Here is a 26,107-nt window from a genome sequence, read left to right as displayed (position 1 = left end):
TGGTTAATTCAAGCAAAATTAATCCACAACTAAAAGAATATGCAATTCCAATTACCAAGTAAAGAAACTTTTTATTAACATTAAGATTTATCAGCCAGGTGCGGTGGCTCATGCCTATAATCCCAGCACATTGGGAGGCTGAGGTGGGTGGAACACATGAGATCAAGAGCTCAAGACCAGCCTGGCCAACATGGTCAAAGCCTGTCTCTCCTAAAAATACAAAAATTAGCCAGGCGTGGTGGCAGGTACCTGTAAACTCAGCTACTTGGGAGGCTGAGGCAGGAGAATCACTTGAACCCAGGAGGCGGAGGTTTTAGTAAGCTAAGATTGTGCCACTGCACTTCGGCCTGAGCAATGGAGCAAAACTCCATCTCAAAAAATTAAAAAAAGAGTTATTAACAAGTTTGGGGAGTTATAAAAAAAACACATTAAGCATTAGCATAATGGAATCAACCTCAGTATCTATCAGTGGATGAATGGATAAAGAAAATGTGCATATATGCAATGGAATATCATTCAGCCTTAAACAGAAGGAAATCTTGTCATTTATGACAACACGGATGAACCTGAAGGATATTATGTTAAGTGAAATAAGCCAGGTACACAAAGACAAATGCCACATAATCTCACCTATATATGGAATCTAAAAAAAGTCAAACTCATAGAAACAGAGTAAAATGGTGGTTACCAAGAAGTTGGTCAAAATATCAACACAAAATTTCTGTTCCACAGGAGGAATACATTCAAAAGATGTATTCTATATATCATGGTGACTATAGGTAATCACAATATATTGTACACTTGAAAATTGCTGAGAGAATAGATTTTAAGTGTTCTCAACACAAAAAAATAAGTACATGAGGTACTATGTATTTTAAATAGCTTGATTTAGCCATTCCATAAAGGATACATATAACAAAACATCATGTTGAACACCATAAATATGTATAATTTTTACTTGTCAATTAAAAAAATAAATTGAAAAAGAGCATATAATGGTGATGATTGCAAAGCAGTGTTAATGAAATTAGTGTCACCGAACTGCATGTATTTAATGCCACTTAAAAATGGTTAAAATGGCAAATTTTATATTATACGTATTTTACCACAACAAAAAAATATATGAATGGGGAAAAGAGTCAGTGTATTCTGCCATTATGCACCCTTTGTATATATTCAGTTCAATAATTTTTTGGCACTCAGAAAATTCCCATTGTATAAGACTAAAATATATCAATTAAAAGCCTTTATCTGAGTTTCCATTTCAAAGATTAACCATACAATAGAAATTCTAAAGTCAAAAGTTCAAACAGCTAGTATATGCAAAGTATTTGAGGGATAATACTTAAAAGCATTTTAAGGTTGCACAATCTCACAACTGTATTACCATTACTCCCTGAAGTTCTTATGCAACTATCATGCAATAAGAACATTTAAAAACCCAGGTTGTTTCTTAAAATTAAATGAAAAACCAATTGATCTAATGAACATAGATAACTTAGGAGTTTAAAAGTCACTCAACATTTTTAAATCATCATAATTCAACTAACCTTTTTTTTCCTCATTAATCTTTCTCTGAATTTATGAGTGATAAATCCCCTTGGGCCAGTGAACCGTAATCGCTGATACTTAGCCTGAATGTACAAGCTCTTCTGTACCAGGCCTGATTTATAATTGGGCTGGCATCTGCCACCTCTAAAGTTGCTCTGTGAAGGGAAAAAATGGAATTAAATGTTAAAACTACACCTTCCAAGTCTACTTTATTAGTAAACAGATGAGTGAGTGGCTGGGTGTGGTAGCTCATGCCTGTAATCCCAGCACTTTGGGAGACCGAGGCAAACTCCTCAAGTGGATGGCTTGAGGTCAGGAGTTTGAGACCAGCCTGGCCAACATGGTGAAACCCTGTCTCTACAGAAAATACAAAAATTAGCCAGGCGTGGTGGCGGGCGTCTGTAATCCTAGCTACTTGGGAGGCTGAGGCAGGAGAATTGCTTGAACCTGGGAGGTGGAGGTTGCAGCAAGCAACTGCTGTCTATGCTTGAAAAGCACAAAAGATCGCCACTGCACTCCAGCCTGGGTGGCAGAGCAAGGCCCTGTCTCAAAAACAAACAACAGATGAAAAACCGTCTGGTACTTAGAGCTGTCCTGGATTCTAGGCCTTATAGATACTAAAAGAGAAAGAGTTAATGATGGTGAGAAAGTGAGTTTCTCTCAAACTGGCTTCCTAGCTCATTTTACATATCTATATATATATATATTTTCGAATTTTTTATTCTTAGCTGGGCATGGTGGCTCATGCCTGTAACCCCAGCTACCCAGGAGGCTGAGGTGGGAGGATAGCTTGAGTCTGGGAGGTAGAGGCTGCAGTAAGCTGTGATTGTGCCATCACACTCCAGCCTGGGTGACAGGGCGAGACCCTGACTCAAAAAAAAAAAAAATCTACATCATACCAAATTTAAAAACTAAGTTAAAAGAATTTGAGGGCGGGTACAGTGGCTCACATCTATAATTCCAGCACTTTGGGAGACTGAGGTGGGAAGATCACTTGAGGCCAGGAGTTCAAGACCAGCCTGGGCAACAGAGCGACACCCCATCTCTAGAAAAAATAAAAAAAGAAAAGAATTTGAAATTCACCATGCTAACAAAATAAAATTTTCAGAACCTCTAATGAACTAAAATTATTCTTCTGATTCATAGTGAAATCTATCAAATCCCAATGAGGGGAAAAGATATAAAGTATCAATATATATTTAAGGATCAAAAACTCATTTTAACTTTATTTCTGCCAATAACCTTCAAACAAATCTTTCTTTGCCACAAAAGACCCATTACTTAAAAAGAACATTTCCTAGCCTGCATACTGTCCAGCATTAATTAGATAAGAGGACAATGAATATTTGTGTGTTTCCCACGTGGTTGATAAGAGAAACAGTCCCTTGTTAATTCACTGCTGGGGGTGGGAGAGGAAAACAGTCCTCAGTTTTGTCAGTCGTGAACTGATCCCCTCCAAACCTTCCCAAACAATTCTCCAAATCTCCCTCCCTCACTCCCCCATATCACACACTGCTCGCGTCTGCCTGCATTTCCAAGCATCCTCCTAGAATAATCTAAAACAGATGGGAGCAGTGGTGCAAAGGTTCATAGATGGAGTCTATCTCTGCCCTGCTAAATCTTAAAACCTTAGCTACTTGCCAACTTAATGGAAGAAGCTGCATTAAACTCTTGGCTATGAAAGGGATTTCTCCCCCCAAATCATTCAATTAAATTCTCTTACGGAAATGTGAAGCCATATGAAGAAAAACCCTGGGCCAAATGAAACTTTTAAGAAGACCAGTTCAACGTAACTTAAACATTGGGAAATCTAATTTCAAGAAGTAGAGAGAGACATGGTAGAGAAGGAAAGACTTTGGTGACCCAGCGTACTCTCTCAGGCATAGTAATTGTTCTGAGCTTGTTTAACAAAATTCATACCTAATATTATATGCAAGGTACAAAGAATAAACAGATCCACCTCTTTTCCTTCAGGGACTGACAATTTAGCAGAGATGCTGGGTCTGAGCACCGGAGGGGCAGCTACTACTTCTGATTTTGCCAACAGGAGTCTACCAAGATCCAGGAAAAGGGCTCTTCATGCTTGAAAAGCACAAAAGAGCATTTAGTTTGAATGGCACAAGCAGGAAGTCTTATTCTTCCATCTCGCCCCACCACTCAGGAGTTAAGAACTCAACCAGTGTTCATTTATTAGGTAGGTACAAAGGTCAGAATAAAAGCTGTGAATTCTGTATCTTTAAAATAGCAGCCATTGCATACTAAATTTCTTCTCAAATGTGTTTTTTTAATAAGATGAGAATTTTACTCACAAGGTTGATAAACTTTATTATCTGCTAATTTGTTTTCATCTTCTCAATTTTCTCAAGTAAAAAGGAAAACATAACCTAGTTACATATAAACGTTTCATGACAAAGGTGCGTGGGAAGAGTTTTGTCTTTAAATCAAATTATTTCTTTGCTTTCAATAAAAAACCTCCCTGAGTCACATTCCAACTATTACACGATCAGGGTCCAATCAAATGGGATGAAACTAATAGTGGCCCCTTTTAGAATGTTTCAGGGAAAGAGTTTACTATTTGTAAACAATTAAGGCTGAAAACAGAAGCTAAAATTACAAAAGCAAACAAAAGCACATTTCTTTTACAGAAAGTTAGGGTCTGAATAAATATTTATACACTTTTACAGATATGAGTCAAGATTTTTTTTTTTGAGATAAGAGTTTCACTCTGTCACCCAGGCTGAAGTATAGTAGTGCAATCTGCACTCACTGCAACCTCTGCCTCCTGGGTTCAAGCGATTTTCCTGCCTCAGCCTCCAGAGTAGCTGGGACCACAGGTACATGCCACCACGCCCAGCTAATTTTTGTATTTTTAGTAGAGACAGGGTTTCACTATGTTGGCCAGGCTCGTCTCAAACTCCTGTCCTCAAGTGATCTGTCCACCTCGGCCTCCCAAAGTGCTGGGATTACAGGTGTGAGCCACCGTGCCCAGCCACATATGAGTCAAGATTTCCTTAACATGAAGAGCTAAACAATAATAACTCCTAAATAAACTATTATAAGGTTGAATACCCTATTAACCTCTAAAGAAGTCAATAAAATTGTTTACAAACACTCCAATAGCGGCATTAAATAAAAATCCTCTTTAAACCCTACTTGTTTCCTCTTTGATAATAAAGTTCAGATTAACCAGCAACTAAAGCAATGCCAGAAGGAAAAGAGATTGGGTCTTAGCCAGGTGAGTTGTTGTTGCTGGAGCTGCTGCTGCTTTTTAAAAAGAAGTTATGAAGTTGTGAAAGGGGAGAACTGGCTGTGCAAGACCCATAACATTAAAAATATTAATCTACTAATTTAGTGAAACCCAAAATGTATGCTAGACTGGTTAGAGCCTAATATATAGACATCTAAATAGAACAAGTACAATGTTTAGGTTCTGTAATAATTTTCAAAGACTTGGCCATAAAAATTGATTTTATCCTTTTTGAAATTTAGTGTTTGGCTGATTTAAGTTCCATCCTCAGAGTACTTAATAACAGGAAACAGATCATGAGCCATATTGGGAAAACAAATGCACAATGATGTATTACAATGGAGTGGTTAACAAAACTAAGTAGATTCCTCTTTCACAATTATTTCAGAAATGGGTATGTCACACATAATGAAGCACATAATTTTACAAAAAAAATATTCACGCCAGTCCTAGTTTTCAATTATTTTCTTAAGGCTACAGAAAATTTCAGGTAAAACAGAATTATAATAGACACTAATGTTAAGACTATCTACACAAACTTGACACATCAGAGCTAATCTTGAGACTGACAAGGTCCATTTCTACATGTCCTCTAAGGTTATTACTATCTGGCTTTGAACTAGTTCAATTCGTGTAAAAAGTAAATTTTAGCAAAATGTTTCCTTTTTTTTTTTCTTTTCGGACAGGTTTTCTCACTGTGTCGCTGAGGCTTAAGGGAAGCAGCGCAATCTCGGCTCATGGCAACCTCTTCCTCCCAGGATGAAGCAATCCTCCTACCTCACCCTCCTGAGTAGCTGGGACTACAGGTGTATGCCACTATGCCCAGCTAATTTTCGTATTTTTTGTAGAGATGGGTTTTTGTCACGTTGCCCGAGTTGTTTTCAAACTCTCCTGAGGTCAAGTGATCCACCCGCCTCAGCCTCTCAAAGTGTTAGGATTACAGGTGTGAGCTACAGTAGCCAGTCAAAATATTTCCTTTTCTCAGGAAGGATTATTTCTTCCCACTATTTTACTACAAAGAATTGTACACTTCTAAGCATTCATGTAACATTATATAACTTTAAATGATTGTTCCAGAGGTAATGTTATTACATATATCTTGAAAACACTTTTCTATGAATTAATGTTAAAGTATCTTCCCTTAAGGGAAAAAGGTAACAGGAAATAAATCTTATGATGATCTTAAAAAAATACTATAATCAACTATATCTGACCAATGAGAACAACATGTAGGAAGCACTTAGATCTGAAAGCCCAACTATACTGTCTATAAGTTATGCAGACATCACATTTTCAGTTGATTTGATGCTCCATTACTCAAGAGACCAAAAGATGTTACAAAACATGTATATATTCTATGGCCATAATTATTTTTAAAAGCTTCATGTCACACGTGTTCTTAGGTACACAAACTATTGGCTAAAAATGTAATCTATTCAATGCCTACAAATTATGTTATTCTCATTGAATAAAATCTTTCAACATCTATAAATTTTGACCCTCAAGAAGCCAAATATTAAAAGAAGATCACTCAACTACTCTTCTAATCTATAATTTTGGGATAGGGGATAGTTTATACTACTTTTCTGTTCATACTAACTTCCTCCTAATGAGCTAACTACTCTATCAAGCTTTCCTGCCACTTTTACACAAAAGGCTCAAATTCTTTCCTTTATTTAGAGGAGGGAGACAATATGAGTGGAAAAATATTAATAAAGTACCTATTATAGGCAAGAAATTGTCAAAATTGATTTTAAAAGCACTTCAACTTTTGTGAGCAAGGTGACAGAAATATAATACCTTGGGCCAGGTGTGGTGGCTCATGCCTGTAATCCTAGCACTGTGGGAGGCCAAGATGGGTGATCACTTGAGGTCAGGAGTTCGAGACAAGCCTGGCCTACATGGTGAAACCCTGTCTCTACCAAAACTACACAAATTAGCTGGGCATGGTGACGCTTGCCTGTAATCCCAGCTACTTGGGTGGCTAAGGCGGGAGAATAGCTTGAACCAGAGAGGCGGAGGTTGCAGTCAGCCGAGATCACGTCACTGCACTCCAGCCTGGGCCACAGAGGAAGACTCTGTCTCAAAAAAAAAGAAATATAATAATTCTTACTCCATATATTTGGGAGATGAGGTGTTCTGGATATCTTTTAATCAAACATATTGGTTGATTAAAAGTTATCATTCACATCAGGCATAGATGTACAAATAATTAGTGTGTGATAAAATATGCTTTAACAAAGCTACCAGGACCAGAATCTTCCTGTGATGATACAGAAGGCCTCTGAGGGTTGTGTGTCCATGGCAGGGTTTTTCAATCTGTGAATCTTGGAGAAAGCTTTACAGCTCTGCACATATATCTTAGAGGTAATGGTGCTAGCTTAAAGGGAGGGTCTACAACCTTGCCTGCCTCCCCACCTAGAGCCACTCCACCTGCATCTGTTTCATGTATTTGTGTTTCCATGTAATATTTGGAAAAGGATTCCCCGGTTAAAAAAAAAATTGAAAATCAAGTCCTAAGGAAAGGGGTTATCAATAAATTGATAACGACTGACTATAAATGTCCAGAAATACTAGTTTATACCTACCAACTGAAAACATATTACAAAATAGCTCTTGATTTACTAACACGTAAAACATGATGTCCAAAGCATAAAACCAAAGCCGGAATTAAATGGAAAACAACACTCAATACCTTAAAAGGTCTTACTCTTGTGTTTCGGTGGTTTCCCTCAACCTCAAATGGTTTGTGAGTAATTATGTCTTTTCTCTGCGTAGTATAATTCTGCATGAAAAGAGTGGTAGTATGGGTTAATAGCCTTAAAACTTATTTTAAAAGCTTGTTTTACCATTAGAAAACACATTTTAAATGTACAGGATTAAGAACAGAAAGCAGAGAGAGCAGGGAGCTTAGCTGTAGGAGCACATACACATCTCCTCCTTAACCCATGCTAACTTGACCCTTGACTAACATGATCCATGCTAGTTTGTGAGGGGCCAGGATCATTTATGCCTGTAACAAGCATAAAAAATACTCGTGTATAACATAATGGGTGGATTTGAGAAAATGGATGATACATCTAGCATTGATTCAGGCACCTATGAGAGAAATAAACACATTACTATCAGGAGTTGCTAAAGGGTTCCTACTGCCTAAGTAGAACACAAATCCTCAACATTGCAGGATGCAGGGTTTGCTGATTCAGGTAACTGATTTGAGGTGATGCTCTTGCCATGGCTAGAAAAGTATCAGAAATAAGAGAAAGAACTACATTAGTAAGTCTGTAACTATAAAGAACCTAAATCCTCTGGTGGAAAGAGAAAAGGTGGGGTCCATTCTCAAGATGATTTTCTTTTTCTAAAATTGACAGTCTTATCGCCTTCTATTATTTCCACTTTCTGTGGAGTCTGGCCAGACTGTACTAGGTAACTGCTGACATGGCTCCCAGTGATCCTACCAATTATCCCTCCTTTTAAGTGTGGGCAGGACCTAGGAACTTACTTCTTGCAAAAAGAATATGGTAAAGGATGAGATTTTACTTGTGAAATTAGGTTACCAACTCTGGCTTCCATCTTTCTTACCATTACTTGCCTGTTCTTATGGAAGCTAGCTGCCATTTTGTGAGCTGCCCTATTAAAAAGGCAAATCTTTAAGACAGAAAGTAGATTAGTGGTTGGCTAGGGGTGGCAACGGGCACTAATGAAACAGGCATGAGGGCTCATATTGGGTAATGAAAATATGCTAAAACTGGACTATGGTGATGGTTGCACATGTTGGTTAATTTACTAAAAATCATTAAATTGTACACCTAAAATGGGTGAATTTTATGGTATGTAAATTATGCCTTAATAAATATGTTCGAAAGATCTTAAGAGTTGTTCTCAAATCATCTTTTTTGAATTTTTTTCTTTTATTATTATTATTATTTTTTTTGTAGAGATGAGGTCTAGCCATGTTGCCCAGGCTGGTCTTGAACTCCTGGACTCAAGCAATCCTCCTGCCTTGGCCTCCCAAAGTGCTAGGATTACAAGCATGAGCCACTGCACCTGGCCCCCCCAAAAATCTTAAGAAAGCTACATTTATTAAATTAATCCAATAAAGTCCTACTAAATCAAGTAAGAGATGACCATTTCTTCTGTCATAATAAGTTTAAGCATCAACAGAATCTTATGTACTTAATGAACAGTTACAAAAATGAAAAATATTGGTGATTCCTGTACACTTTGATATATTGGAGAAGAAATTATAAAAACGAAAATTTTGGAACTGCGATCTTACCATGTAAGGTTTTTCAATAAATTTTCTAAAATTTGATTTTATAAAATGTGTGGGTGTTTGGAATCCATCAGTATGAATATTCTTTACCTTTGAAAAACTGGAATTCTGATCATCCCTAATAAAGAAAGAGAGAAAATAAGAATATTTTATTAGCATACCTTTTTTCCAACAAATAAACAAGAATAATTTTTAAAAGCCCCTTCAGAGACAATTAAAATAGCACAAGAGTAAAATCTCAATGATCTATTACTACTAAAATTACAAATTATAGTTATTAGGGCTAAGCCCCTCATTTTCCAACAAACATTTAGCTAAGTTGGAAGTTAGCAATGGGGAAAAACACTCCTTGGACCAGGGTTCTCAATCTGGAGTCTAAGGACAGGCTTCCTGGGGGCTGTAACCCCTGAAACTGTATGTGAAATGTGTGTTCTGAGGAAAGATAATTACTGCTGTAGAACCTTTGGTAGCACTGCCCCTCCTCCCCCTCTTGCTGACAGGCTCTCACTGGTAGAAGCACCAATGGCTCAAGACCCAGCCCATTTATCAGAGGCAAGGTGTATGACTGGCTCAAGGTCCCCTCACTGGCAGAGCTGAGGCCTCTGACACTGAAGGGCCACAGCGGCGAAGGACAGCCTCCTCTCTCCCGTCATCATCAGGTTCTGAGGCCACAAAGGGCTGTTCTCAGGCAGCCCTATCCTGGAGGGAGGTCCTTCCTTGGGCTCCTCCTCTGATCCCTAAAGCCTCATTTCCACAGTCCTTGGGGAGTCCTCTCCTTGTCACATCCTGCATCTCTCCACAATGCTTCTCAGCCCCTTCCTATGTCTTCCCCAGGCCTACCTTCAGTCTTTCCCATGGATTCCCCATTGGTGACAAGATAACATCCATGCTCCTCATCATAATCCCTATCTCCCCAACAGGCACGCTGAGCTTCGGGAATTTTTATTTTATTTTATTTATTTTTATTACTATTATTATTTTGAGACAGAGTCTCGCTCTGTCGCCGAGGCTGGAGTGCAATGATGCAATTCTCGGCTCACTGCAACCGCCGTTTCCTGAGTTCAAGCGATTCTCCTGGCTCAGCCTCCCGAGTAGCTGGGATTATAGGCACATGTCATCAAGCCCAGCTAATCTTTTGTATTTTTAGTAGAGATGGGGTTTCTCCATATTGGCCAGGCTGGTCTTGAACTCCTGACCTCAAGTGATCTGTCCACCTCAGCCTCCCAAAGTGCTGGGATTACAGGCGTGGGCTACCACATGCAGCCGGGAATATTGAAGTACATGTGGTTCCCGGCACACAGCAATGTCTCCCGCTTCTACACCTTTGCATGCGCGGTTCCTTCTGTGACTATTTCCATCTACTTAGATTCACTTAAAGATTTAGATCCATTTGTATCTCTTCAAGGAAGAGTTTCCTAAACCCCTCTGAGGTGGACTAGGTACTCCCTGCTATGTGCACATGTAGCATTTTGGGGTCTTAACACCTATCACTCCGTATTTGTAACTACTGGTATACCTGTCTGTTTAATGGAACAAGCTGCTATTCCTTCAGAGGAAGCACTGCAGATGGTTCATTTTGTGGCCTCAGCTCTGATCTGAGAATCGGACATGGAATAGACACTCAGTGTTTTTTTAAATGTTAAAAAGGCCTATGTTTTGTCAAAATGCTCACAATAGGTCAAAAGAGTAAGATGCAAAGCTTTTATTGAAGATAATTTCAATTATTTAAAATATATACATATGTGCCCAGAAAAAATAAACGACAAGAAATATACTAAATATTAACAGTGGGCACCTCTGGTAAAATTAGGAATGACTTATTTTTTTATTTTATACTTTATTATATTTTTCCAGATGATTACCATTAGTGTGTATGACTACTTCTACAAACGAAGCAATGGATTTTTTAAAATTCTCTTTGCAAAGCCTAAATCTGATAAGGGATCTGTATCCAGAATATATAAAGAACTCCTACATTTCAACAATAAAAAGACTGTATTTGACTTTAAAATGGGCAAACGATTTGAATAGAAATTTCTCCGAAGACATACCAATGGCCAATAAGCACATGGAAAGATGCTCAACATCATTAGTCATTAGAGAAATGCAAATCAAAACCACAATACTTTACACTAACTAGGATGACTATAAGCAAAAAGATGACAATACCAATGTTCATAATAGCACTATTTACAATAGCCAAAGGGTGTAAGCAATACAAATATCCACAAACAGAAAAACAGATAAACAAAATGTAGTATAGCCATACAATGGAATCTTATTCAGCCTTAAAAGAGAATGATTTTTTTTGAAAGGAATGAAATTCTGATACATGATACAATGTGGATTGACCCTGAAGACACTATGCTAAGTGAAAGAAGCCAGACACAAAAGGACAAATATTGTCTGATTCTACTGAAATACCCAGAATAGGCAAATTCATATAGACAGAAAGAATAGAGGTTACCAGAGGCTGAAGAGAGGAAAGAATGAGGAGTTACTGTTTAATGGAAACAGAGTTTGTTTGTGAAGATGAAAAAGTTCTGGAAATGGATAGTGGTGATGATTGTAAAACACTGTGAATATACTCAATGCTAATGAACTTTACACTTAAAAATGGTTAAAATGGCTGGGCGCAATGGCTCACACCTGTAATCTCAGCACTGTGGGAGGCTAAGGCAGGCAGATCACCTGAGGTCAGGAGTTCAAGACCAGCCTGGCCAACATGGTGAAACCTCATCTCTACTAAAAATACAAAAAAGTAGCTGGGCATGGTGGCGGGTGCCTATAATCCCAGCTACTCGGGAGGCTGAGGCAGGAGAATTGCTTGAACCTGGGAAGCAGAGGTTGCAGTGAGCCGAGATCACACCATTGCACTCCAGCCTGGGTGACACAGCGAAACTCCATCTCAAAAAAAAAAAAAAGGTAAATTTAAGATATGTATATTTTGCCACAACACAAAAATTAAATCCTTTGATATTTGATTTTTGACCAGGCAAATGAATGCTCAGATTAAAGAACCTATTTCCCAGCCGCCCCGCAGCTAGGCATGGCCATGGTACTAAATTTTGGCCAAGTTATCATGTATAAATTTCGGAAAGTCTTTAAAGAAAGGCTAGAATGAGGACATGATGGGTAGAGCACAAATACCCATCTTGGACCATGAGGCAGACGCTACATACAGAGGACATGGGAGGAAGAAGATCTAAGCAGCCTGGTTCCCTGATGCATCCACTCTACTGTGTCAATCCTATCATGCAGATTTCCCACCTCTAATCTTTTTATTACTTGAGAAGGAAATACTTTTTTCTCTAGCTCTTATAGTCCATTCTCCACCCAGCAACCAGAATGATTTAAGTGAGATTATGTCTCTTCTTTTAAAATTTAAGTGAGATTATGTCTCTTCTCTGGTTAGAACCCAAAATTTTTCTAACTTAATCCAGAATAAAATACAAAGTCTTCATGTCCTTCAGTCCTTCAAAGCCCTTTGTGATTGGCCTAATCTACTAACTCTCTTCCTTTTCTACCTTGTCGCAACCCCACTGTCCCCCTTCTATTCCTTAAACAAAAGCAGGCATACGCCTGTCTGAAGGTCTTTGCTTTTGCTGTTCCCTCTCTTGAAATACTATCCCCTCAAATAACCCATGGCTAACTCCCTCACTTAATTCACAACCCAGCCACATTTTTGAAAAAGTCTTCAGTGTACTCCATGACCACCATAAATAAAATCATATCACACATGTCATTCTTTGCTATTAAATTTCCTCTTCTGCCTTATTTTCACCTATCATTCCACTGACATGTATTTATTTTCTTTCTTCTATAATTAAATTATAAGTAACATGAAGACAAAGGTTTGTGTATAGTTTTTCACTATATTCCCAGTCCTTAGAAGAGTAACTAGAAAAAAGAAATCAATATATAAATATCTGTTAACTACATAAATATAATATCTTTATAAAGTTCACTCTACTTCAGTATAGATTATGATTGTTGCAATAGCAAGAAAAAAACTGATGTTTTCCTGTAACCTGCCTAGCTAAAATGACAGTCTGTCCTTCCAAATCCTTGTTAAAAAATAAAAATAAAAAATAAAACAAATTCTTGGCAATCTGATGTCCTCTTCAAGTCCACTGATACTATTTTTAAGCTACTTTATCAAACACATTCCATACCTATATAACAAAACATCTCAATTACATTGCAGGAAACTTAATAGCTCCAGTTAGAAAAGGCAGAAATAGTGTGTCAGGAGAAAATGTGGAGAAATCAGGGTAAGAAACTGATAAGAAGTGGAAGCAAATACAGACCGTCCCCAACTTATAATTTGACTTAGAATTTTTTTTACTTTACAATGGGTTATCGGGATGTTGCCCTATCGTAATTTGAGGAGCACCTGCAGAGAACAGACGGGGTCTTAAGAGACTGGACAGAATCCCCAAGTGTTAGGCTTGCTTGTGAAAGATCCTAAGGCAACAGGGAATAGTAACTCAAATCTAAATGCATTACAATTTAGGTATCCTCTGTCCTGTCTACTCCTTTGGAAATTCTTCATTCATTCATTCAACAGATATGAATTGAGCTCAGGGCAGTGGGGATACAACAGTGAGCAAACACAGACAAAGAGGCTGCATACAATCTTTTGAGGGAAAACCACACAGGTGAGAAATCATATCCTATGACTTATGATTTCATCATGTTTCATTTCTTCTGAATTTCTGTGGAAACTACCCTGACTTGATTTTAAAAGTTTATATAAAAGCATAATACATAATGAGGTCAATTTTTATAAGCTGAATTTCAAGATAAAAGGACAAAATATTTTTCTTATTTAAATAAGGAAATTGAATTAGAATAAAGTAAGAGATTAATAACAAGAGTTTGTGAGGATGTGGAGCAACTAGACCCTTCACATGCTGCTGGTAGAAATGTAAAATAGTGCAGCCACTTTGGAAAACAGTCTGGCAGTTCCTCAAAAAGTTAAACATAGAGTTACCATCAAACTCATCAATTCCACTCCTAGCTATATACTGAAAAGAAATGAAAACAGATATCTGCACAAAAACTTGGACACAAATGTTCACAGCACAGTTATTCACAATAGACAAAAAGTGGAAACAACCCAAATGTCCATGAACTGGTGAATGGATAAACAAAATACAATATAGCCATACAATGGAATATCGTTCAGCCATTAATAAGAATTCTTGGGGGAGGATCCAAGATGGCTGAATAGGAACAGCTCTGGAGTCCAGTTCCCAGGGAGAACAATGCAGAGGGTGAGTGATCACCACATTTCCAAACGAGTTATTACTGCCCACAGACAAGGAGATTCCCAGGCTGAAAAGCACCATGAGTTTCCAGCATGGCTGTTTCAGTCAGTGCAGCGGGTCTCCGCACAAAAACTAACACAAATCTGGGTGGCTGTTTTAACTGGCGCCTGGAACACCTGGGAGACAGAGCCACCCATTCAACTGAAAAAAGTGGGGCTGAAACAGGGAGCCAGGTGATCTGGCTGAGCAGGTCCCACTCCCACAAAGACCAGCAATCTGAAATGCTCTGGATTGAGTTTTGCAGCAAGTGCAGCTGGACGCAGGACAGTCCAGCTCTGTCGGGGGAAGGGCATCCGCCATTACCAAGGCAGTCCACCATTACCGAGGCAGTCCGCCATTACCGAGGCAATCCACCATTACTGAGGCAGTCCGCCATTACAGAGGCAGTCTGCCATTACTGAGGCAGACTACCATAACCAAGGCAGTTCTAACTATACCTCTATAAACAAAACCACAAGGAAGTTCACATAGCAGCTGGGCAGAGCCCACAGCAGCTCAACAACATCTCTGCTGGCAGACTGTGCCTAGGCTACCTCCTAGCTGGGCAGGGCATCTCTGAAAAAACGCAGCAGCACATCAGGAACTTATAAATAAAGCCCCAACTTCCCAGGACAGAGCACCTGGGAAATAAGGCAGTTATGAGTTCTGCTGCAGCAGACTTAAATGTACCTGCCCGGCAGATCTGAACAGAACAACGGAGCTCACAGCTCAGCACTTGCGCTCCTATAAGGGACAGACTGTCTCCTCAAGCAGCTCCCTGACTCCTGTATATCCAAAGAGACACCTCATAAAGGAGAGCTGAGACTGACATCTGGCGGGTAACCTTCTGGAATGAAGATAACAGAAGAAGAAACTGGCAGCAACCCTTACTGTTCTGCAGCTGCTGCAGGTGATCCCCAGGGAAGCAGGGTCTGGAGTGGACCTCCAGCAGTCCTATAGCAGAGGGGCCTGACTGTTAGAAGGAAAACTGAAAAACAGAAAGAAATAACTTTAACATCAACAAAAAGGACGTCCACTCAGAGACCCCATCTGAAAGTCACCAACTACAAAGACCACAGGTAGATAATCCAAGAAGATGGGAAGAAACCAGTGCAAAAAGGATGAAAGCACCCAAAACCAGAATCCTCTCCTCCTCCAAGGGATCACAACTCCTCACCAGTAAGGGAACAAAGCTGGATAGAGTCTGATGAATTGACAGAAACAGGCTTCAGAAGGTGGGTAATAAACTTCTCTGAACTAAAAGAACATGTTCTAACCCAATACAAAGAAACTAAGAACCTTGAAAAAAGGTTTGACAAAATGCTAACAAAAATAAACAGCTTAGAGAAGAATATAAATGACTTTATGGAGCTGAAAAACACAACACGAGAACTTTGCGAAGCATACACAAGTTTCAATAGCCAAATTGACCAAGCAGAAGAAAGGATATCAGCAATTGAAGATCAACTCGATGAAATTACGAGAAGGCAAGATTAGAGAAAAAAGAGTGAAAAGAAATGAACAAAGCCTCTGAGAAATACGGGATTATGTGAAGAGACCTAATCTACGTTTGATAGGTGTACCTGAATGTGACGGAGAGAATGAATCCAAGCTGGAAAACACTCTTCAGGATATTATCCAGGAGAACTTTCCCAACCTAGCAAGGAAGGCCAATATTCAAGTCCAGGAAATACAGAGAACACCACAAAGATATTCCTCAAGAAGAGCAATCCCAAGGCACATAATCATCAGATTCACCAGGGTTAAAATGAAGGAGAAAATGCTAAGGGCAGCCAGAGAGAAAGGTCAGGTCACCCACAAAGGGAAGGCCATCAGACTCACGGCAGGTCTCTTGGCAGAAACCCTACAAGCCAGAAGAGAGTGGGGGCCAATATTCAACACCCTTAAAGAAAAGAACTTTCAACCTAGAATTTCATATCCAGCTAAACTAAGAGTCATAAGCAAAGGAGAAATTAAATCCTTTAGAGACAAGCAATCGCAGAGAGATTTTGTCACCACCAGACCTGCCTTACAAGAGCTCCTGAAAGAAGCACTAAACACAGAAAGGAACAACCAGTACCAGCCACTCCAAAAACGCACCAAATGTTAAAGAGCATCGACACAATGAAGAAACTGCATCAACTAAAGGGCAAAACAAACAGCTAGCATCAAAATGGCAGGATCAAATTTACACATAACAATATTAACCTTAAATGTAAATGGGCTAAATGCCCCAATCAAAAGACACAGACTGGCAAATTGGATAAAAAGCCAAAACCCATCAGTGTGCTGTATCCAGGAAACCCATCTCACGTGCAAGGACACACATAGGCTCAAAATAAAGGGATGGAGGAAGATTTACCAAGCAAATACAGAGCAAAAAAAAGCAGGAGTTGCAATCCTAGCCTCTGATAAAAAAGACTTTAGACAAAGATCAAAAGAGACAAAGAAGGGCATTACATAATGGTAAAAGGATCAATGCAACAAGAAGCGCTAACGATCCTAAATATATATGCACCCAATACAGGAGCACCCAGATACATAAAGCAAGTTCTTAACAACCTACAAAGAGACTTAGACTCCCACACAATAACAGTGGGAGACTTTAACACTTCACTGTCAATATCAGACAGATCAACGAGACAGAAAATTAACAAGGATATCCAGGACTTGAACTCAGATCTGGACCAAGCAAACCTAATAGACATCTACAGAACTCTCCACCCCAAATCCATAGAATATACATTCTTCTCAGCACCAAATCACACCTACTCTAAAATTGACCACATAATTGGAAGTAAATCACTCCTTAGCAAATACAAAAGAACAGAAATCATAACAGTCTCTCAGACCACAGTGCAATAAAATTAGAAGTCAGGATTAAGAAACTAACTCAGAACCGCACAACTTCATGGAAACTGAATAACTGGCTCTTGAATGTTGACTGGATAAACAATGATGAAGGCAGAAATAAGGCAGAAATAAAGATGTTCTTCAAAACCAACAAGAACGAAGACACAACGTACCAGAATCTCTGGGACACATTTAAAGCAGGGTCTAGAGGAAAATTTATAGCAATAAATGCTCACATGAGAGGCAAGGAAAGATGTAAAATCGACACCCTATCATCAAAATTGAAAGAGCTAGAGGAGCAAGATCAAAAAAATTCAAAAACTAGCAGAAGACAAGAAATAACTAAGATCAGACCTGAACTGAAGGAGATAGAGACACAAAAAACCCTTCAAAAAATCAATAAATCCAGGAGCTGGTTTTTTGAAAAGATCAACAAAATAGACAGGCCACTAACCAGATTAACAAAAAAGAAGAGAGAAGAATCAAATAGATGCAATAAAAAAAATGATAAAGGGGATATCACCACTGATTCCACAGAAATACAAACTACCATCAGATTACTACAAACAACTCTATGCACATAAACCAGTAAACATGGAAGAAATGGATAAATTCCTGGATACTTGCACCCTCCTAAGCCTAAACCAGGAAGAAGTCGAAACCCTGAATAGACCAATAACAAGGGCTGAAGTTGAGGCAGCAATTAAGAGCCTACCAACCAAAAAAAGCCCAGGTCCAGATGAGTTCACAGCTGAATGCTACCAGACATACAAAGAGGAGCTAGAACCACTCCTTCTGAAACTAATCCAAACAATCCAAAAAGGGGGAATCCTTCCTAAATCATTTTATGAGACCAACATCATCCTGATACCAAAACCCGGCAGAGACTCAACAAAAAAAGAAAACTTAAGGCCAATATCCATGATGAACATCCATGCGAAAATCTTCAATAAAATACTGGCAAACCAATTCCAACAGCACATCAAAAAGTTTATCCATCATGATCAAGTAGGCTTCATCCCGGAGATGCAAGGCTGGTTCAACATACACAAGTCTATAAACATAATCCAGCATATAAACAGAACCAAAGACAAAAACCACATGATCATCTCAATAGATGCAGAGAAGGCCTTTGACAAAATTCAACAGCTCTTTATGCTAAAAACTCTCGATCAACTAGGTATTGAAGGAACACATCTCAAAATAATAAAAGCTATTTACGACAAACCAACAGCCAATATTATACTGAATGGGCAAAAACTGGAAGCATTCCCTTTGAAATCTGGCACTAGACAAGGATGCCCTCTCTCACCACTCCTATTCAATATAGTATTGGAAGTTCTAGCCAGAGCAATTATGCAAGAAAAAAATAAAGGGTATTCAATTAGGAAAAGAGGAAGTCAAATTGTCTCTATTTGCAGACGACATGATTGTATATTTAGAAGACCCTATTAGCTCAGCCCAAAATCTCCTTAAGATAAGCAACTTCAGCAAAGTCTCAGGACACAAAATCAATGTGCAGAAATCACAAGCATTCCTATGTACCAATAACAGACTTAAAGAGAGCCAAATCAAGAATGGCCGGGCGCGGTGGCTCACGCCTGTAATCCCAGCACTTTGGGAGGCTGAGGTGGGTGGATCACAAGGTCAAGAGATCGAGACCACCCTGGTCAACATGGTGAAACCCCGTCTCTACTAAAAATGCAAAAAATTAGCTGGGCGTGGTGGCGCGTGCCTGTAATCCCAGCTACTCAGGAGGCTGAGGCAGGAGAATTGCCTGAACCCAGGAGGCAGAGGTTGCAGTGAGCCAAGATCGTGCCATTGCACTCCAGCCTGGGTAACAAGAGCGAAACTCTGTCTCAAAAAAAAAAAAAAAAAAAGAATGAACTGCCATTCACAATTGCTACAAAGAGAATAAAAAACCTAGGAATACAATTAACAAAGGATGTAAAGGACCTCTTCAAGGAGAACTACAAACCACTGCTCAAGGAAATAAGAGAGGACACAAACAGATGGAAAAACATTCCATGCTCATAGTTAGGAAGAATCAATATCGTGAAAATGGCCATACTGCCCAAGGTAATTTATAGATTCAACGGTATCCCCATCAAGCTACCTATTACCCTCTTCACAGAACTGGAAAAAAAACCACCTTAAACTTCATATGGAACCAAAAGAGACCCCACATAGCTAAAACAATCCTGAGGAAAAAAAAAAAAAAGCTGGAGGCATCATGCTACCTGACTTCAAACTATACCACAAGGCTACAGTAATCAAAACAGCATGATACTGGTACCAAAACAGAGATGTAGACCAATGGAAAAAAACAGAGGCCTCGGAGGCAACGTCACACATCTACAACCATCTGACCTTTGACAAACCTGACAAAAACAAGCAATAGGGAAATGACTCCCTGTTTAATAAATGGTGTTGGGAAAACTGGCCAGCCATGTGCAGAAAGCAGAAACTGGACACCTTCCTGACACCTTACACTAAAATTAACTCCAGATGGATTAAAGACTTAAACATGAGACCTAACACCATAAAAACCCTAGAAGAAAGCTTAGGCAAAATCATTCAGGACATAGGCATAGGCAAGGACTTCATGACTAAAACACCAAAAGCGGCCGGGCGCGGTGGCTCAAGCCTGTAATCCCAGCACTTTGGGAGGCCGAGGCGGGTGGATCACGAGGTCAAGAGATCGAGACCATCCTGGTCAACATGGTGAAACCCCGTCTCTACTAATACAAAAAATTAGCTGGGCACAGTGGCGCGTGCCTGTAATCCCAGCTACTCAGGAGGCTGAGGCAGGAGAATTGCCTGAATCCAGGAGGCGGAGATTGCGGTGAGCCGAGATCGCGCCATTGCGCTCCAGCCTGGGAAACAAGAGCGAAACTCCGTCTCAAAAAAAAAAAAAAAAAAAAAAAAAAAAACACCAAAAGCATTGGCAACAAAAGCCAAAATAGACAAATGGGATCTAATCAAACTACAGAACTTCTGTACAGCAAAAGAAACAATCATTAGAGTGAACCGGCAACCAACAGAATGGGAAAAAAATTTTGCAGCCTACCCATCTGACAAAGGGCTAATATCCAGAATCTACAAAGAACTAAAACAGATTTACAAGAAAAAAACCAAACAAACCCATTCAAAAGTGGGTGAAGGACATGAACAGACGCTTTTCAAAAGAAGACATATATGATGCCAACAAACATGAAAAAATGCTCATCATCACTGGTCATTAGAGAAATGCAAATCAAAACCACATTGAGATACCATCTCACGCCAGTTAGAACGGCAATCATTAAAAAATCTGGAGACAACAGATGCTAGAGAGGATGTGGAGAGATAGGAACACTTTTACACTGTTGGTGGGAGTGTAAATTAGTTCAACCATTGTGGAAGACAGTGTGGCTATTCCTCAAGGACCTAGAAATAGAAATTCCATTTGACCCAGCAATCCCATTACTGCGTATATATCCAAAGGATTATAAATCGTTCTACTATAAAGACACATGCACATGTATGTTCACTGTGGCACTGTTTACAATAGCAAAGACCTGGAACCAACCCAAATGCCCATCAACGATAGACTGGACAAGGAAAATGTGGCACATATACACCATGGAATACTATGCAGTCATAAAAAACAATGAGTTTGTGTCCTTTGTAGGGACATGGATGAACCTGGAAACCATCATTCTCAGCAAACTGACACAAGAACAGAAAATCAAACATCGCATGTTCTCACTCATAAGCGGGTGTTGAACAATAAAAACACATGGACACGGGGGGGGAGCATCACACACTGAGGTCTGTTGCGGGGAAACGGGAGGGACAGCAGGGGATAGGGAGGCTGGGGAGGGACAACATGGGGAGAAATGCCAGATATAGGTGATGGGGGGATGGAGGCAGCAAACCACATTGCCATGTATGTACCTATGCAACAATCCTGCATGTTCTGCACATGTACCCCAGAACCCAAGGTGCAATTAAAAAATATATATATTTATATTAAAAAATTTATATATATAAAATTCTCATGCTACAACATAGATGAGCATTAAAAACATTATGCTACAGGAAAGAAGTCAATTACGAGAGGCCACATATTATATTATTGTGTTTATATGAAATGTCAATGTCAGGCCAGGTGTGGTGGCTCACACCTGTACTCCCAGCACTTTGGCAGGCCAAGGTGGGTGGGTTGCTTGAGCACAGGAGTTTGAGACCAGCCTGGGCAGCATGGTGAAACCCCGTCTCTACAACAAAATATGAAAAATTAGCCAGGCGTGGTGGCATGAACCTGTGGTCCCAGCTACTCAGGAGGCCGAGGTGGGAGAATCACCTGAGCCTCATGGGAGGCTGAGGTTGCAGTGAGCTGTGATTGGACCCCTGTACTCCATCCTGGGTGACAGAGAGAGACCCTGTCTCAAAAAATAAAAATAAAAAAGGAATATATGAAATGTCAAGATTAGACAAATCCATAGGTACAGAAAACAGAACAGTGGTTGCCAGGGGCTAAAGGGGAAGGAGAAATAGGGCAGGGAGTGGCAGCTAATGGGCAGAGGGCTTACTTTTGGGGTGATGAAATGTTTTGGAATTAGACAGTAGTGATGGTTGCATAAGTTCATGAATATGTTAAAAACTACTGAATTGCTTACTTTCGCAGGATAAATGTTAAGTAATGTCTCACTTTTAAAACCGCTTCATAGCTCCGCTATGCCACACCAACTATCCAATACAAATAAAATAATCCGACAGACCCAGCGAAAGACACTTTATAGGAACACATCCTTGCACATTACCACACTGTCCTCAAAGCTAGCATTAATAATACTTAATACTGACCAGCTACTCTACCTTACAGTCATCACTTTACTTAATCTTAACCACCACTGTGAGGTAAGTACAACTCTTATCCCTACTTTACAGATGAAGAAACAGAGACAAAATAACTTGCCCAAAGTCAGTCATATAGCTAGGAATCTGGGAGCCAGGCACTGAACTCAGGTCCAACTCCAATGCTCAAATTCATAATCATATCAAGGGGTAAAGATACATCCTAAAGCCTGTTATGATCTTTAAAATATGATGATTGTCTTAAATCTGTTTTTAAAATCCTGTTTCTTGATACTCTGGATTTCTTACACTTGTTGAGTCAAGGAAAGCATGACAGAGAGCTTGTGTCATTAAGAAGCTGAGTCATGTCATGCATTAACCATATCATATTAGAAGACTGGAGACTTTCGCCCAGCAAGGGAGAAGATTTTTATTCTTGCATTTTCAATTGTTTTATATGCCTCAACACATTGTTTCACTATGTTTTAGTTAGTCGTGAACTTGATCAGAATCAAGTCCATGTATTTTGACCTAGTTAGCCACAGAATTAAGTTAAAAGTCTTAGCAATTTGATACCAAAGATTATAGAAAAACAATTAGCACTGTCTCTTCATAGTCATATAGTCTCACTTTTTGGGAGATCCAAATAGTATAAGAACTCAAGTGAACTGGAAATGTTGTTCTGTTCAATTATACCTCATAATCATATGGGGCCCCCGAGTTGCCATGAGTTCCATCCACATGGTGTTCAGAACTAGAGATAAACTGGGGTTGATCTAGACTACTAAGAGCCCCTAAACAGAGGTATGAGGTTGAGAAAGAAAAATCTACTGAGGATCTATTTGCCATATATGACATAAGTACTTCACATGTGCCAGCTCATTTAATATTCATAACTGCCTCATAGCATAAATTGATTTTAACATCATTTTACAGATGAAGAGGCTGCAGAGACTAAGCAAATTTGTCCAAGATCGGTCAGCTTGCAAACAGAGAGATGAGATTCAAACCTAGGTCTCCTCTGCATTTTCTATTATACCTGCCTCAATTTCATGGACGACATCCATAAAATGTGGACTTTTTTCATTTGTTGTCAGTACAGTTATCCACATTATCCAGTATAGACATCCATAAAGAGTCCTAAAAGATAACTGTACTGACTTCAGGAAATGTTCTACGATTCAAAGACTAACCCAGAATCTAAAGGGCAGAATGTATCAGAGTTTCAATCATCTCAAGCTAAATAGTCCGTAAACTTGCTGGTCCTGCCTCCTGCTAATATTCTAAAAGTAGTTACACTTCTCTTCAGAATTATGAAGACCTCAAATACTCACCTACCCCGTAGTTTTTGTTGTTTAAATCAAACCGCATATTATAATCACTGAATAACTTGGAAACATTTTAATAGATTTCACTTAAACATATAAGATGGATTTGAAGGAGCAAATCCCTATATTAAAATGAAAATTATCATCACACAAAAAATTAAAAATATGGTAAAACCCAAAGCTCCCTGATAACAGGATTTTTTCATTTACTGATTACCTCTCTGCAGCACCAGCTATGAGAAAAATGTGCTCATCTTCATTCTGTAACCGTTCTTTTCGCCTTCTTTCAATGTCATGTCGTAGGTCATTTGGATCTATTATTTTGACCAGAGTCTGAGGAATTTTGACAGAAGACAGACCATTGACATTACTGTTAGTTGCATAAAGACCATATCTAACAGGAATCTTAAGTCCTAGATAAGTTATCTTGTATTCATTCTGCTAATGGTATTGTAAACTGATACAAATATTTTGAGACACAATTGATAATAAACAGTCAGAAAAGTTCCTAATATTGAACCAAGAATTCCACTTTTGAGAGTCTAACCCAAAGAAAAGGTTATCTGTCTAAATAGATTCAAAATATTGTATTTCAAATAACAAAAATAGAAGCAACTTAAACGTAAAAAAAAAATTAAGAGGAAGGGAAGAATGAGTAAATAAATCATGGTAAACTTAAGTCAAAAGAATAATGTACAATCATGAAACTTATGGTAAAAAAAAGACTATGTAGAAGTCAACATAGAAAAGTGCTTATTGAAAAAAGTTAACTAGGCCAGGTGCAGCTCATGCCTTAATCCCAGCACTTTGGGAGGCTGAGGTGAGCAGATCACTTGAATAGGAGTTCAAGACCAGCCTGGCCAACACGGTGAAACCCCATCTCTACTAAAACTACAAAATTAGCTGGGCATGGTGACAGGTGCCTGTAATCTCAGCTACTTGGGAAGCTGAGGCAGGAGAATAGCTTGAATTTGGCAGTTGGAGGTTGCAGTGAGCTGAGATTGCACCACTGCACTCCAACCTGGGCGACAGAGTGAGACTCTGTCTCAAAAAAAAAAAAAGAAAAGAAAAGAAAAGAAAAAAGTTAATCAAAACTTAAAAAGGGCCAGGTGCAGTGGCTCATGCCTGTAATCCTGGCACTTTGGAAGGCCGAGGCAGGTGGATCCCTTGAGGTCAGGAGTTCAAGACCAGCCTGGGCAATATGGAAAAACCCCATCTCTACAAAAATTATAAAAATTAGCCAGGCATGGTGGCGCATGTCTGCAGTCCTAGCTACTCAGGAGGCTGAGGTGGGAGGATCACTTGAACCCAGGAGGTCGAGGCTGAAGTGAGCCACGATTGTGCCACTGCACTCCAGCCTTGGTGAGACCAGGACTCTGTCTCAAAACAAAACTTAAAAAGCCTTAATCACAAAAGGTCAAGGCAAATTCAGAGATTTTACATAAAGCAACGTTATTATGGATCAAGTAAAAAGAAAAAAGCATACAAAACTACATATACTATGATAGTGACTATGTTAAAATGCAAGATATAAGACTGCCAGAAAAGATGATCAAATAATATTTTATGTTAAATGACTGACTTACAGGTGATTTTAAAAAAATCCTCAGATTTTTTTTTTTTTTTTTTTTTTTTTATTGCATTTTAGGTTTTGGGGTACATGTGAAAAACATGCAAGATTTTTTAATAAGTTGATTATAGGACTTTGATGATTAGAAATTATCTGAAAATATCATTTGTTCAACAAATTAATCTATCTCCCTAAATTCAATAAAAATTATAATCATTTCAGAAGTAAAAAAATTATTTATATATTCTATCAGAAATGTATTAAAATATCTCCTCCACAAAAACTCTTTATTCTCAATGAATAAATTAGCAGTTCTTTTAGAACTTGATATAATTCTTCTAAAACAAGAGCCAGTTTTCTTCCCTCCTGGCTAGTCAAGACAGTCTAATTAGCAAAGAAATGGGAGGTAGGAGGGGAGGTGTTGGGTGGGAACCACACACAACACATGAATAAATAAATTTAGTCCCTTATTTCCCTTATTTTGCTAGTTCATATTCCACAGAATGTTTCGTACATTCTGCAGTAAACAGAAGGGCAATATCAAATGAAATTTCGTTCCCGTGCATTCATTCCATGTACAATTTTAAAATATATTTCATATGATTGCTTTGAAAAAATAGGTATCTAACATACTTTCCACAAACTTTACAGTGTGGAGTTTGGGGATGAATATCAAATGCTGTAATTTTGTATCAATTTCACCAAGCTGTTATCCTTAGGGATTGTCCCTCTTAGGGAATATTTTTGTCTTTTGTCAGTATTCTCACTCTAACCTGGTTGATAGTCAGAATCACCTGAAGAGCTTTTTAATTTCAGATTAATTAATTTTAATCCTTCTTCATGTACTTTAACTCCCTTTTCTCTCCCAACCACCATTCCCCTTGCCATTAGTATACCAACAATAAGATAATTTCTCATCAAAAATTGTATTCACTAACCTGTTCTGATTCATATATCACAGCTTGTTTACTCTGAAGCTCAGCCAAAGACATATCTATTCTCCTAAAATAATAAAGGCATTTTACAATTAAATGACTATGTTATACACTGATATCTTGATTATATTATTACAGAATGGAATTTAAAATGAAGCTAGTATGTTTTGCAGAAAGCAAAAGAAACTTGCTA

The 26,107-nt window shown here is 38.8% G+C and overlaps 1 protein-coding gene across 11 annotated transcripts in view; it reads right to left on the bottom strand.

Annotated features, from left to right (window-relative positions):
- BCLAF3 (BCLAF1 and THRAP3 family member 3) overlaps positions 1–26,107 on the bottom strand; it is an 80,770-nt gene that overhangs the window by 16,629 nt on the left and 38,034 nt on the right. For 5 of the 11 annotated variants that reach the window (XM_012433953.3, XM_012433960.3, XM_012433948.3 and 2 more), the window contains exons 7-11: positions 25,918–25,981; positions 23,627–23,742; positions 9,078–9,192; positions 7,494–7,583; positions 1,551–1,706 (exon numbers count right to left, since the gene is read on the bottom strand). In XM_012433953.3, the coding sequence (XP_012289376.1) occupies positions 1,551–1,706; positions 7,494–7,583; positions 9,078–9,192; positions 23,627–23,742; positions 25,918–25,981 (541 nt within the window). The remainder of the gene's footprint in view (positions 1–1,550; positions 1,707–7,493; positions 7,584–9,077; positions 9,193–23,626; positions 23,743–25,917; positions 25,982–26,107) is intronic. The other 6 variants (XM_012433990.3, XM_064364464.1, XM_064364463.1 and 3 more) reach the window with 5 other exon arrangements.

The sequence above is a fragment of the Aotus nancymaae genome, unplaced genomic scaffold (assembly GCF_030222135.1).
Source record: "Aotus nancymaae isolate 86718 unplaced genomic scaffold, 86718_ANA_hifiasm-v0.15.2.pri h1tg000058l, whole genome shotgun sequence".
Classification (NCBI taxonomy): domain Eukaryota; kingdom Metazoa; phylum Chordata; class Mammalia; order Primates; family Aotidae; genus Aotus; species Aotus nancymaae.
Note: the sequence above shows the minus strand (reverse complement) of the source record. Positions and strands in the feature narration are given on the sequence as shown.